General features: G+C 57.1%; 1 protein-coding gene across 1 annotated transcript in view; it reads right to left on the bottom strand.

Moving 5' to 3' along the window:
- Positions 1-13,762, bottom strand: part of OBSCN (obscurin, cytoskeletal calmodulin and titin-interacting RhoGEF) — a gene marked incomplete at its 5' end in the record, with an annotated part of 172,327 nt that overhangs the window by 58,800 nt on the left and 99,765 nt on the right. Inside the window, 15 exon segments of the mRNA XM_080676888.1 lie at positions 576-848; positions 3,022-3,097; positions 3,244-3,440; positions 3,726-3,784; positions 3,786-3,964; positions 3,968-3,987; positions 4,531-4,803; positions 4,909-5,175; positions 5,346-5,609; positions 6,305-6,568; positions 7,169-7,432; positions 7,776-8,039; positions 8,350-8,613; positions 9,156-9,419; positions 9,963-10,140. Of these exon segments, the coding sequence (XP_080533014.1) occupies positions 576-848; positions 3,022-3,097; positions 3,244-3,440; positions 3,726-3,784; positions 3,786-3,964; positions 3,968-3,987; positions 4,531-4,803; positions 4,909-5,175; positions 5,346-5,609; positions 6,305-6,568; positions 7,169-7,432; positions 7,776-8,039; positions 8,350-8,613; positions 9,156-9,419; positions 9,963-10,140 (3,106 nt within the window).

Below are 13,762 nucleotides of genomic sequence, written 5' to 3'. Positions count from 1 at the left end.
TGTTCCTTTTTTGGGACTTCTCCACCCTCTAGGGGGCGCCATCTCATCTCCACCTGGAAAAAGCCTACTCAACAAATGGTTTGCTCCTTGGACCTGGGGGAATGTCCATTTACTCTTCAACAGTGCAAACCCATCTGCAAACACGCCAGGTGAAACCACACCAAGCGGCTGTCCCAGGAGCACCCGGCTAGGAGTGGACTGAGGGGTCCCTGGCAGCCCACTGCCCTCCCCAATGGCTAGCTCTGTCCCAAAAGAGCACAAGACCCCCAACCCAAACCACAGCAGTGTAAGCAGCCTTGAGCAGGGATAGGGCAGGCTGGGGCAAGGTGGGAAGGCTGCCCTCTGGGTATACGCCTGAGATAGGTGCAGCCGCAGAGTGGCGACCAGGTGGCACCAGCACTCAGTGTCCCACGAGCAGGTGGGCATGAAGTTGGCCTTCCACACGTGTGAGTGTCCATACATGGCACGTGTGGAGCAATGCCAGCCCCCAACCCCCTGCCCCGGAGCCTGCAGGAAGCTTGCAGGAGCAGCGATGGCAGAAGCATTAGTGCGGGCGGAGTCCCATTGGCTGGTACCTTTGACCAACAACTTGGCCGTGGAGACCAGGGGCCCTGCACGGTAGGTGACGGTGCCTGAGTCAGCAACCCCCAGGCCCGACAGCGTGAGGGAATGAACCGTCCCATCATGCACGCAGATGGCACTCTGAGGGCTGTCCTGCAGCAGAGTCCCATCCAGCCACCAGCAGGCCTCGGGCCCACCCGCACAGGACACCTCACAGGAGAACATGGCCACATCCCCCGCAAAGACGTCCACATTCTGCAAGCCACGTACCAGGCATGGTGCTGCCTCTGCACAAGAGGGCAATAGGAGGGCAGGCTGGGGTGCCCTGGGCCCACGGGACTATGTGGGGGGTATACAATTTTGGGGATCCCTGGCACTGGGGTTTAGAGATCAACTTGGGCCAGCTATCCCACCCTGCTCACGAAATGATACATTCAAACCACTCAGCGAGCGGGCTCAGTGTCCCTGCACTCATACCCCTCTCCAGAATACACCTGGCTTCACAAAAATACACAGAAGACATGCATCCACAGCCTCTTCAGCAATCAGAATGACAAGTCCCAAGCCCCATGACTATGAGGTGGTGGGGAGGAGAGGCTGTGGGGCTGCCACTCTGAGAGGGTGGGGTCTACCTCAGGTAGTAAGCCTTCCGTCCCTGCAAGTGTGGAAGCAGATGCTTCTTCTATTCCCAGAAGGCCACATGGCCAGATGTCACCTGTGGTCCCCAGCCCTAAAATTCCAGGGCCCTAATGCCCATGGCAACTCCTTTCTGCCCCAGCACACAGCAGGCCCTAGCACAGGGGCTTCCCCAACCCAGCTGCTGCCTGATCTGTGCTCCCACACCTGACCCAGCTAGGCTCCTCTCAGAAACCTTCCTGGGCATGCACCACCAAAACTCCAGCCCCAGCCAGCCCTCTTCAGAGAGTGCACATCTGACAGTCCCTGACTGCTCCACCAGCTCCCCATTCCCACTTCCAGCACTGTTCCTAAGCTGGTCTATATAACACCTATCAGGACACCCCAGGCCATTTCCCTCCCCCAAGGACATGGCCAAGTGTCTGCACACAGGTCAGTTGGCACAGGCTGGGACTTGGCTGACAGGGGTCAAGACACAACCCTCAGCAAGACCTATAAGTCCCAACCCAGCTCCATGTCCCCCCTCACAACCAACCACCCTGATGAACACACAAAGCCTTTTCTGGCCCAGCCAGATCACGATACCTGGGACACTGCCCCTCTCCCACCATTCAACTTGAGGCCTTTCCCAATCCCAGAGACCACAGAGTCTTTCCCAGCACCAGAGGCCACAGAACTCGCCATATCTGTTCACCCCTGAAGACCCGGGACATGCTTTGTCTCTAATGTCCAATTATCCCAGTGGATTGGGAGCTCCCAGATGGCAGAGCTGCACCTGGCCCCTCTGAAGATCCGAGACTTAGACAAAGGTAGAGGCTTAGAGGGTTTGTTCAATGGATGATAGATGGTGAATGGATGAATGGATAGGTGAACAGATGAATGGTTGGGTAGATGGATGGTTGATAAATGAATGGATAAATAGTTGACTAGATTAATGGATGGATGTTGGTGGATGGATAGATGGATGTTGGTGGATGGATAGATGGATGGTGGATGGATGGTAAATGGATGGATCAATAATGAAGGATGTTAGATGGTGGATAGATGGAAGATAGATTAATGGTGGATGGATTGATGGTGGATGGATGGATAGATGATGGATGGTGACAGGATGCTATGTGTTGGATGAATGAATGATTGATGGATAGATGGATGGATGGATGAATGGATGGATGAATGGGTGAATGATGAAGTATGGTGGATGGGTGGATGGTGGGTGGGTGGATGAGGGATGAATGGTGGATGGATGGTAGACAGTTGGTTAGATGGATGGGACTGGTGTGAGAACCAGGAATAGAACAGCAGATGAGGGGCACTCAAGAATAACCAGCTCTGCAGACAAGGTATAATCTAAGTTGAAGGTTCTTGAAATCCTGTTTGCATGCCTGAGGCCAACTACACTATACCCAAAAACTGTACACGTGTCACAGGTATGCTATTGCACCATCACCTGGGAGCCTGTCAAATATGCACATGTTTGTTAAGATGACCTGTGCCATAGGAGTAGCCATACAGAGGGCTTCAACATTAGGGCTCAACCCCCTGCCCCAATGGCCAGACTCCCCACCTCCCTCCTGCAGACAGTGCTAATCCCCACACAGGGACCCCACATGCACACCAGAATCTCCCAAGCTGATCTTCACCAGCCCACCTCAGTGGGCTATCCAGTTCACTGCGTTGGCAGTCAGGGGTCAGAAAACTGCCACCCAAGGCAAGATAACTGCTGGAAGACCTGGATTTCTGACCACACCACCCCCAACAGCTCTTTGACTAGGGAGGGATATGGAGACATCACCTTGCCAGGTGTGGGAGGGGGCTGCCCACCTGTGACCTTCAGCTGGGCCTCTGAGCTACATGAGCCCACCTGGAAACTGATGGTTCCAACATCCTCGAGGGTCACCTGTGGGAGCGGAGATGGGGTCTCAGCCTGGCAGCCTGTTCAAACCGTGTCTCCTGACAACTCCCCAGGCCAATCCAATGGGAGTTGGAACCTTCTCCTCCCACATCCTGGGAGCATGTGGATGGAGGCAGGTCCCAGGGTCCCACCTTGTGTAGAGTGAGCAAGTGGAGTGTGCCTTGCTCCACTGTAATGTCATTCATTTCGTTGGCCTGCAGGGGCACACCTCCCAAGGCCCAGCGAGCCTCCTGGCCAGAGGCCCTGGACAGCCGGCATCGGAAATGAGCATCCTGGCCCTCACTGAGCTGCACATCTTGTAGGGGCTCCAGAATGGTCACCTGGGGGGCTGCACCAAGGGAAGTGTGGCATCAGTCTCAGTAGCTGGGATGCTCCACTGTCAGGAGCACCTCCCAGTTCTGAAGTCTGCCCCCAGCACCCCACCCCAATTTCTGTAGATAAGCATACAGGGTACCACTCAACCCTGGCATCTCGAGCCACCTCAGAACCACCCATGCATGGGGCTAGTTCCCAATCTCCAAAGCAGGGACCCTTGCAGTCTGCCTCTGTCTCCCAATAGGGTCTGGACATTTGGGCTCCGAGTGTGCTGAGAGGGGCAGCCACCCTCATCCACTCCCACGGACAGTGAGCTGGGCTGAGGACTTGTGGAAGAAGACTGTGCTTGCAACTTCATGTCACACCCTTCAGCTGCAGCATGTGGGTGTGGTCGCCCTGCACAGCCACCTCTGCCACCTTGCTGCTTTGCAGTGGCAGGCCCTGGAGGCACCCCTGGGCAGCTGTGGCCCTTGCCCTCGACACCTCACAGCTGAACTCCACCTCCCTGTCAGCCTGCACCTCCATGTCAACCAGGCCTCACACAATGGTTACCTCAGGCTCTGCGGTGTGGGTGATGGGACCCTTTACCAGTCAGGCCTGAGCATCCAGGTGAACCTCTAACTCTCCCTCTTCCAGGAAGCCTTCCAGGATACTCTCACACACTTATCCTGTTACGGCTTCTATCTGCCTCACATAGCATTCATCACCTGATTTGCTACAAACAGAGACTCCTAGGGGCAAAGATGGGCTCAGGCATCTCTGTTAGGAGGAAGTAGGCAAGGGGCTGCAGAGTGGGGAGCTGCCTCTTTCCATCCCCACCCCGCGGTCAGCCCTGCCCTGGCTGGGACATCAGGAAGGCAAGACCTTCACACAGACAGGCAGGGGCTCAGAGAGGGCAGCCCAAGTCAGGCTGCCCTACCTGCCAACTAGGGGCAGGAGGCAGGGCAGCATCCAGGGGCCACAGCCTCCCTTTTCCCACTGTTGACAGGGGAGTGATGCCGAAATGAGAATTGAGAGCTTGTAACCCCAAGGGCCTGAGAGCCACCCTTGGGACAGCACCTGGAGAGAGGGGGTCACAGGGCAGCTATTAGGGAAGGGCTCACCTCTGACCTTGACAGAGGCCATGGTTTTCTGGCCACCCACCACGCAGGCATACTGGCCCGAGTCCTTGGCCTCGAGCCCGTGGATCAGCAGTTCACACATGGCCCCCTGGTGACGCATCTCGTACTTTGAGCCCATGTGTAGCTCCACACCCTCCTTGAGCCACTGCACAGGGGCCCCAGGCTCCACCTCACTCAGCTGGCAGCACAGCCGGGCCAGGCTGCCCACCTCCTGCTCTGCGTCCTGCAGCTCAGTCTGGAACATGGGCCTGGGGGCTGGGGGGCCAAAGGGGGACTTAGAAGTGCTGAGCAAGGCACCCCACCCTCCACTCCACAGGGTCTGAGGGGCCCGGGGAAGGCAGGCACCAGTGGGCAGCTCACCGCGAACTGAGAGTCTGGCAGTGCTCTGTGCGTGGCCTGTGTCACAGGTGTAGTCTCCAGCATCCTCCTGCTCTGCATCGTGCACCAGCAGCTCCACAGTCACACCTTCCTGAACCATCTGGTACTTGGCGCAGGGGAAGAGGTGCAGCAAGCCCTTGCGCCACTCCACACTGGCGCCCTCCCGGCTCAGCTCACAGCACAGGCGTGCCGTCCCACCCTCATCCACCTCCTGGGCCTGCAGTTCCCGGAGGAACCGTACAGGTGCAGCTGTGGGGAGGGGGGATGTAGGGTCAACCGAACATCCGGTCAGGTCCGTCCACCAGCCCTGCCCGAGCCAGGGTCCTCTCAGATTGGACTCCAGTATGGGACTGCAGCCCAGAGGGCCCCCCAAAGCATGCAGGGCCTGTGCAGAAGGCAAAGACCATCTTGGGGCCCACCTGTGACGGTGACGGTGGCGCTGGTGGCCTGGGAGCCACAGGTGCAGGTGTACTCGCCCGTATCTTCCCAGCGCAGGTCCCGCAGCACCAGCTCCACCATGCAGCCCTGCTGCCGTGGCTCCCGGCGCCCATCGGCCTGCAGCTCCAGGCCACCCTTGCTCCAGACCACAGCCCTGGGCTCGGACAGCTCACATCGCAGGCTGGCCCTTGTGCCTTCCTCAGCCTGCAGGTTTTGCAAGGGCTCCCTGAATACCAACGGCGGGGCTGCGGGGTGGGTGGGCAGAGGGGAGACAGGGTCAGTCTAGAGACTCAGTCAGGAGACAGGCCCCACACACACCCAGTCAGGAGACAGGCCCCCTACACCAGTCAACCCTGCTGAGAACCTAGGTCAGGCGTGGCTCCCAGCTTCACCCCAGCTGTCTGGCTGCCCAATGGAACCATTGCCACAGGTCCCAGGAGACTGGGGTAGGAATGGGCATCATGGGTCTGGGTCCACTTCAAGGGAAAGGAGGGTCCATGGTGGGAGCTTCGGGAGGAGCTCTGGATCTAACCAGGCAAATCTCAAGCCAGCCTCCACCTAAGATGCCCATGGGCAGAGCTGTATCCCATCAGGCAATCAGGGCCAGGGGGTCCCCTCAGACCCCTAACACAGGGCCATCCCTCAGATCCTGACTAGAGGATAGAAAGGAGAAAAGATAAACAGATTAGGCCAGGAAGACAGACAAGCTGGAATTCTGACTTTACCATGAGAATTGGCCAAGTGAGGTCATTTGGATGGAGATCAGCACCTAGATACCAGGACACTGGACAACATAGTGATAGGCAAGCAGACAGCAGACAGAGGGAAATTGTTCAAGGCAGAGAGGAGGGAGTGCCCATTGGTACCCAGTGTGGATGCAGGAGACAAGGAAAGAGCCATTGCACCCAAATGAGTCTACGTGGCCACAGACAATCTTTACCCTTGATAATCAGTGTGGCCGACGTGCTTTCCTGCCCGCACACGCACGAGTACTCCCCAGCATCTGCCACAACCAGTTTCCGGATCTCCAGCTCACACACGGCCCCGTCCTGCCTCAGGCTGACTCTGTCCCCAGCTCTGAGTGTCTCGAGCCCCTTCCTCCACTCCACGGGGGCCGCCTTGCTCAGCTCGCAGTGCAGTGTGGCTGTGGCCCCTTCTGTGGCCTCTTCCTTCCTCAGACCTTTTGTGAACTTGGCGGGCAGGGCTGGGAGTCAGAAAGATATGGGCGCAATCACACATATGAGCAATGGATAAGACAAAACGTGGACAGCACAGAGGAGACATAAGACCCATGTGGACATGAGCTACGTGCTGGGTGTGCCCGGTCACATTGTGCATGGTGGCACCCCTCAACCAGCCTGTGAACAGCAGGGCTGTGCCACTTTCATGGACACCTCAGGCCTCAGGCTTTGTATGAAACTAGTGGACAGGGCACAATCACACATACGAGCCATGGATAAGATAAGACGTGGACAGCACAGAGGAGACATAAAACCGATGTGGAAAGACAGTGAAACAGATTCTGTGGGGAAATTGGGGCAGGACATGACTGGATGGACGAGGTGACACAGACTCTGACAGGAAACAGAAAAAAACCAGTGGTGACACGAGGGATGAGGAGTGGCCTAGGTGCTGGTTTCTCGTGGTTTGCACAACAGCCCGGAAGGTGGAAGGGATTCTGTGGAATTATGGGAAGCAAACGACACTGACACAGCAGAGAACATAAAATGAGTGCAGGCAGATGTCATGAAGCGAGTAACTGAACACCAAAGCACGGCTCTGCTTGGCTACACATGGTCTTTACCCCTGACAGTCAGTGTGGCCGACGTGCTTTCCTGCCCACACACGCATGTGTACTCCCCGGTATCCACCACCATGAGGCCATGGATCTCCAGCTCACACATGACCCCGTCCTGCTTCAGGCTGACTCTGTCCCCAGCTCTGAGGGTCTCGAGCCCCTTCCTCCACTCCACGGGGGCCGCCTTGCTCAGCTCACACAGCAGCATCGCTGTGGCCCCTTCTGTGGCCTCCTCATTCCTCAGGATCTTTGTGAACTTCACCGGCACGGCTGGGGAGGGTCAGAGTGACACAGAGAACTTCAGACTGTCTGCAGGACTCTGTGTCCAGGACAAGGACACCCACAAGGACCACACAAACTGCTATTGGCCGTCACATGAACTTGAGAACAAATGCATAGATGGTGACAAAGGCAAAAGGAACAAGAGGAACAGTAGACACAAAGGACTACACATGGACATCAGGACCTCTGGATGGAGAGATGAAGCTGGGAGATGCTCGGGGACCCCAGTTGGAGACATAAACCCATGGATGCTACAAGGGAGCAGGTATTGACAGAGTAGAAATGTACAGACACCAAGCCACTGGTCCCTGAGGCCATATGCAGACTTTACCCTTGATGGTCAGTGTGGCCGACGTGCTCTCCTGCCCGCACACGCACGAGTACTCCCCGGCATCTGCCACCACGAGGCCACGGATCTCCAGCTCACACACGGCCCCGTCCTGCCTCAGGCTGACTCTGTCCCCAGCTCTGAGGGTCTCAAGCCCCTTCCTCCACTCCACAGGGGCCGCCTTGCTCAGCTCGCAGCGCAGTGTGGCTGTGGCCCCTTCTGTGGCCTCTTCCTTCCTCAGACTCTTTGTGAACTTCGCGGGCAGGGCTGCGGAGAGTCAGAGTGTCACAGAGAACTTCAGACTGTCTGCGGGACTCTGTGTCCAGGACAAGGACACCCACAAGGACCACACAAACTGTAAAGGGCCACAGTGTAAATGAGAATGAATGCACAGATGGTGTCAGAGGCAAACGGAGGAGAGGAACAGAGGAGACAAAGGACTGGACACAAATATCAGGACATAAAATTGGCCACAGCCACAGCAGAGAGATGCTCAAGGAGAAACCCTGCCCCATAGTCCTACAGAGCAGAAGGTGGTCTCTGCAGACACCAAGCTATTGGTCCACATGGTCTTTACCCCTGACGGTCAGTGTGGCCGATGTGCTCTCCTGCCCACACACGCACGAGTACTCCCCGGCATCTGCCACCACGAGGTCACGGATCTCCAGCTCACACACGGCCCCGTCCTGCCTCAGGCTGACTCTGTCCCCAGCTCTGAGGGTCTCAAGCCCTTTCCTCCACTCCACAGGGGCTGCCTTGTTCAGCTCGCAGCTCAGCGTTACCACAGCCCCTTCCGTGGCCTCTTTCTTCCTCAGACCCTTTGTGAACTTGGCGGGCAGGGCTGGGAGTCAGAAAGATATGGGCACAATCACACATACGAGCCATGGATAAGACAAGACGTGGACAGCACAGAGGAGACATAAAACCGATGTGGACACGAGCAACGTGCTGGGTGTGCCCGGTCACATTGTGCATGGTGGCGCCCCTCAACCAGCCTGTGAACAGCAGGGCTGTGCCACTTTCATGGACACCTCAGGCCTCAGGCTTTGTATGAAACTGGTGGACAGGGCCGGGAGGGCTGGAAAGACAGTGAAACAGATTCTGTGGGGAAATTTGGGGCAGGACACGACTGGATGGACGAGGTGACACAGACTCTGACAGGAAACAGAAAAAAACCAGTGGTGACACGAGGGATGAGGAGTGGCCTAGGTGCTGGTTTCTCGTGGTTTGCACAACAGCCCGGAAGGTGGAAGGGATTCTGTGGAATTATGGGAAGAGAATGACACTAAGACAGCTGAGAACATGGAATGAGTGCAGACAGATGTCATGAAACGAGTAACCGGACACCAAAACAGGCCTCTACTTGGCCACAGTTGTTGTTACCCTTGATGGTCAGTGTGGCCGACGTGCTCTCCTGCCCGCACACACACGAGTACTCCCCAGCATCTGCCACAACCAATTCCCGGATCTCCAGCTCACACACGGCCCCGTCCTGCTTCAGGCTGACTCTGTCCCCAGCTCTGAGTGTCTCGAGCCCCTTCCTCCACTCCACAGGGGCCGCCTTGCTCAGCTCACACAGCAGCATTGCTGTGGCCCCTTCCATGGCCTCTTCCTCCCTCAGACCTTTTGTGAACTTGGCGGGCAGGGCTGGGAGTCAGAAAGATATGGGCGCAATCACACATATGAGCCACGGATAAGACAAGACGTGGACAGTACAGAGGAGACATAAAACCCATGTGGACACGAGCTATGTGCTGGGTGTGCCCGGTCACATTGTGCATGGCGGCGCCCCTCAACCAGCCTGTGAACAGCAGGGCTGTGCCACTTGCAAGGACGCCTCAGGCCTCAGGCTTTGTATGAAACTGGTGGACAGGGCCGGGAGGGCTGGAAAGACAGTGAAACAGATTCTGTGGGGAAATTTGGGGCAGGACACGACTGGATGGACGAGGTGACACAGACTCTGACAGGAAACAGAAAAAAACCAGTGGTGACACGAGGGATGAGGAGTGGCCTAGGTGCTGGTTTCTTGTGGTTTACACAACAGCCTGGAAGGTGGAAAGGATTCTGTGGAATTATGGGAAGCAAATGACATTGAGACAGCAGAGAACATGGAATGAGTGCAGGCAGATGTAATGAAACAAGCAACCAGACACCAAAACAGGGCTCTGCTTGGCCACACACGGTCTTTACCCCTGATGGTCAGTGTGGCCGACGTGCTCTCCTGCCCGCACACGCATGAGTACTCCCCGGCATCTGCCACCATCAGGCCACAAATTTCCAGCTCACACACGGCCCCATCCTGCCTCAGGCTGACTCTGTCCCCAGCTCTGAGTGTCTCGAGCCCCTTCCTCCACTCCACGGGGGCCGCCTTGCTCAGTTCACACAGCAGCATCGCTGTGCCCCCTTCCGTGGACTCCTCATTCCTCAGGTTCTTTGTGAACTTCACAGGGATGGCTGGGGAGGGTCAGAGTGACACAGAGAACTTCAGACTGCCCGCAGGACTCTATGTCCAGGACAAGAATCTCACAAGGACCACACAAACTGCTATTGGCCGTCACATGAACTTGAGAACAAATGCATAGATGGTGACAAAGGCAAAAGGAACAAGAGGAACAGTAGACACAAAGGACTACACATGGACATCAGGACCTCTGGATGGAGAGATGAAGCTGGGAGATTCTCGGGGACCCCAGTTAGAGACATAAACCCACGGATGCTACAAGGGAGGTGTTGACAGAATAGAAATGTACAGACACCAAGCCACTGGTCCCTGAGGCCATATGCAGACTTTACCCTTGATGGTCAGTGTGGCCGACGTGCTCTCCTGCCCGCACACGCACGAGTACTCCCCGGCATCTGCCACAGCCAGACCTTGGATCTCCAGCTTACACACAGCCCCGTCCTGCTTCAGGCTGACTCTGTCCCCAGCTCTGAGGGTCTTGAGCCCCTTCCTCCACTGCACGGGCGCCTCCTTGCTCAGCTCGCAGAGAAGTGTGGCTGTGGCCCCTTCCGTGGCCTCCTCGTTCTTCAGACCCTTTGTGAACTTCACAGGCAGGGCTAGGGAGGTCAGAAGGACCCAGAAAACATCAGACTGCCTGGGGAACTTGGGGGTTTGGGCAAGACATGGGCACTTGACAATGAAACACACCCTGGAGCAAACGAGGACTCATGAACACATGGACACAGTGGTGGCCATCCAGGTGAAGGCCAGTGACGAGGAGGAGCTGGAACCTCAGTGGGGACCTCTCACTAGGACAGACAGGGAAATGGCCATAGGTTGCAATGGACAGGGACAGTGACCAGAGGATGTAATCTGGAACCTTCCGTTACTTGTCCTGCCTCAGACTTTATTTGAGGTCAGAGTCAAGACCCTTGGCCCCTTCCCTCACTCAACATGCCAGGTTGCTGAGATAACACCGTGGTCATGGCCCACTCCACGGCTGGAGAAGGAAACATGGAAAGGGCTGCCTAAATCTCTCCCACGAGTTTGCATCCGCGCTCACTCCTCATCACCTCCTGTAGCTCCTGAGACCAGAGCTGGACAGATCAGGGTAAGGAACACCCCGTCCAGGAAGGTCCATGAGCTTGTCACCCTGGTACCAGTGTCCTGGGAACCCCCACCCTTCTAGAAGCAGCTCTCTGGAGCCACCTGTAGCTTGTCACCGCAGGTCCTGCGCTCTTGCTATTGGCTGAGTGAAGCCCTCGGAGCCCATGCTCCTTTGGTCTCCCGGGAAGTCTGACTAGCACAGGGCACAGTGCGTCCCTGCTGGAGGTGCTGTGCTCTGTCCATGCAGCTCGACGAGTCATGGTGGTGGCTTCTCCGCCAAGGTCTGAACATCGTGCACATGATGGCCCTGCCCAGCCTCCAGAATCCTCTTCTTCACTGTTCACCTTGTCTCGTGAGTGGGTCTGGAGGCCCATGACTGGCGGCCCTCACACCTGCAGAGGTGCCCTTCCCTTTGCTCTTTCTGAGGCCCACCCTGCCCGTGCTCCTTCATCGATGTTGCTCCTTGGATCCTCCTAGGACATAAGGGTGGCTCCGTCCTGTCTCTGTCCATCTAGTTGCCCTTCAGGAGGGGCCAAGACCTTAGGAGGGTCCCTGAAGATCCGGGTCCCTGAAGACCCGGACCCCCTGACCTGTCACCAGACTGCCAGCCATACCTCATTATGGCCAGGCCCTGTCCTGATTCCCCATCGCTGAGGGTCTCAGGCCTGTTCCACCACTTCATGGGGGAACCCTGCACAACTCACAGACATGTGCAGCACGGACATGGCACCTCCATGGCCGTCTCAGGACCCAGGACTTTTGTGCATTTGGTGGTCAGGACTATGGAGGGTCAGATGGACACACAGACCATTGGATGCTGCAGTTTGCAGACAAGAAACAGGTCACACATACCAAGCTGGCAACACAGGCACCATCTGGAGGTGTGGCCCCAGGGACACAGGCAGGATGCCCCTCACAGGGGCTGCTCTGATGAGAGGGGACACCCACCTGTCTCCTTGCAGGGCTGCCCACACAACTGGCTACCATCCACCACACAATGGATGTGGCCCAGTTGGCCCCTAAGCCATGGGCCAGCCCACCAACTCCAGCTGAGCGAGCCCCTACCCCCACCCTCAGCCTGGGCTCTCAATCCACTCCAGACCACCTGACCACACCCAGCGAGCCCCCTGCTGCTGCAGGGGAGAATCACCAGACCCACCACAACACAGGACGCAGACCCCAACCCAGAGAGGATGCCCACCAGCCCACCAGCCACAGAAACCAGTCACAGACCCTCCACTCTGGCATGGACACAATTACCCCTTCCTGGATAGGGCCGTGCTCTTCAACCCAGTCCTCCCTGTCCTTCCACCATCTCAGACCTCCCCTCCTCCTCCCCTCACACACCCACCTCACCTCCTCCTCACCTCACGCACCCATCTTACCTCCTCCACACCCTTCACACCCACCTCACCTCCTCCACACCCTTCACACCCACTTCACCTCCTCACCTCCCACACCCACCTCACCTCCTCCTTCCCTCTCACACCCACCTCACCTCCTCCTCACCTCCCACACCCATCTCACCTACTCCTCACCTCCCACACCCACCTCACTTCCACCTCCCCTCCCACACCCACCTCACCTCCTCCTTCCCTCTCACACCCACTCACCTCCTCCTCCCCTCCCACACCCACCTTACCTCCTCACTTCCCACTTTCAGCTCACCACCTCCTCACCCTTCACACCCACTTCACCTCCCACACCCACTCACCTCCTCCTCCCCTCCCACACCCACCTCACTTCCTCACTTCCCACTTTCAGCTCACCACCTCCTCACCCTTCACACCCACTTCACCTCCCACACCCACTCACCTCGTCCTCACTTCCCACACTCACCTCACCTCCTCCTCCCCTCCCACACTCACCTCACCTCATCACTTCCCACACCCACCTTATCTCCAGCTCACCTCCCACACTCACCTCACCTCATCCTCACTCTTCACACCCACACCACTTCCTCACCCTATACAGCTGCCTTACCTCCCACGGCACCCAGGTTCTAGACAGTGGACCCAGATAACCTATATGGCTCTCTCATGGCCAGTCACATATTCTTGGCTCCCTCCCTTGATCATAATTCCCGACATCTCTGCATCAAGGGCCACACTTAGATCTACTTCCTAATCCGGGCTGGCATGGCCTCCTCAAAAGGACGGTATCCCACCATTTAAGTTGTGTGGCTACTCTCCCCTTGCCCCCGCCCCTCCGTCCCCAGATGTGACCCTGTAAGAGAGGAAGCCTTGTTTTCTGATCTGTATCTGGGAAGGCCTCACACAGCTAGGTGCTGAGACTCCTGCTGCAGGATAGCAGGAGACACAGAGAGAGGTGGAAATACCTACACACACAGACATAGCAAGGGACTTTCCCAAGCCCTCAGACACAGAGCCACTGCTCCATGTGGCCACATGCAGTCTTTACCCTTGACTGTCAGCGTGGCCGA

This window comes from Plecotus auritus (assembly GCF_963455305.1).
Source record: "Plecotus auritus genome assembly, chromosome: 6".
Taxonomy (NCBI): Eukaryota; Metazoa; Chordata; class Mammalia; order Chiroptera; family Vespertilionidae; genus Plecotus; species Plecotus auritus.
The sequence above is the reverse complement of the archived record's forward strand: the minus strand, read 5'-3'. Positions and strand labels throughout refer to the sequence as shown.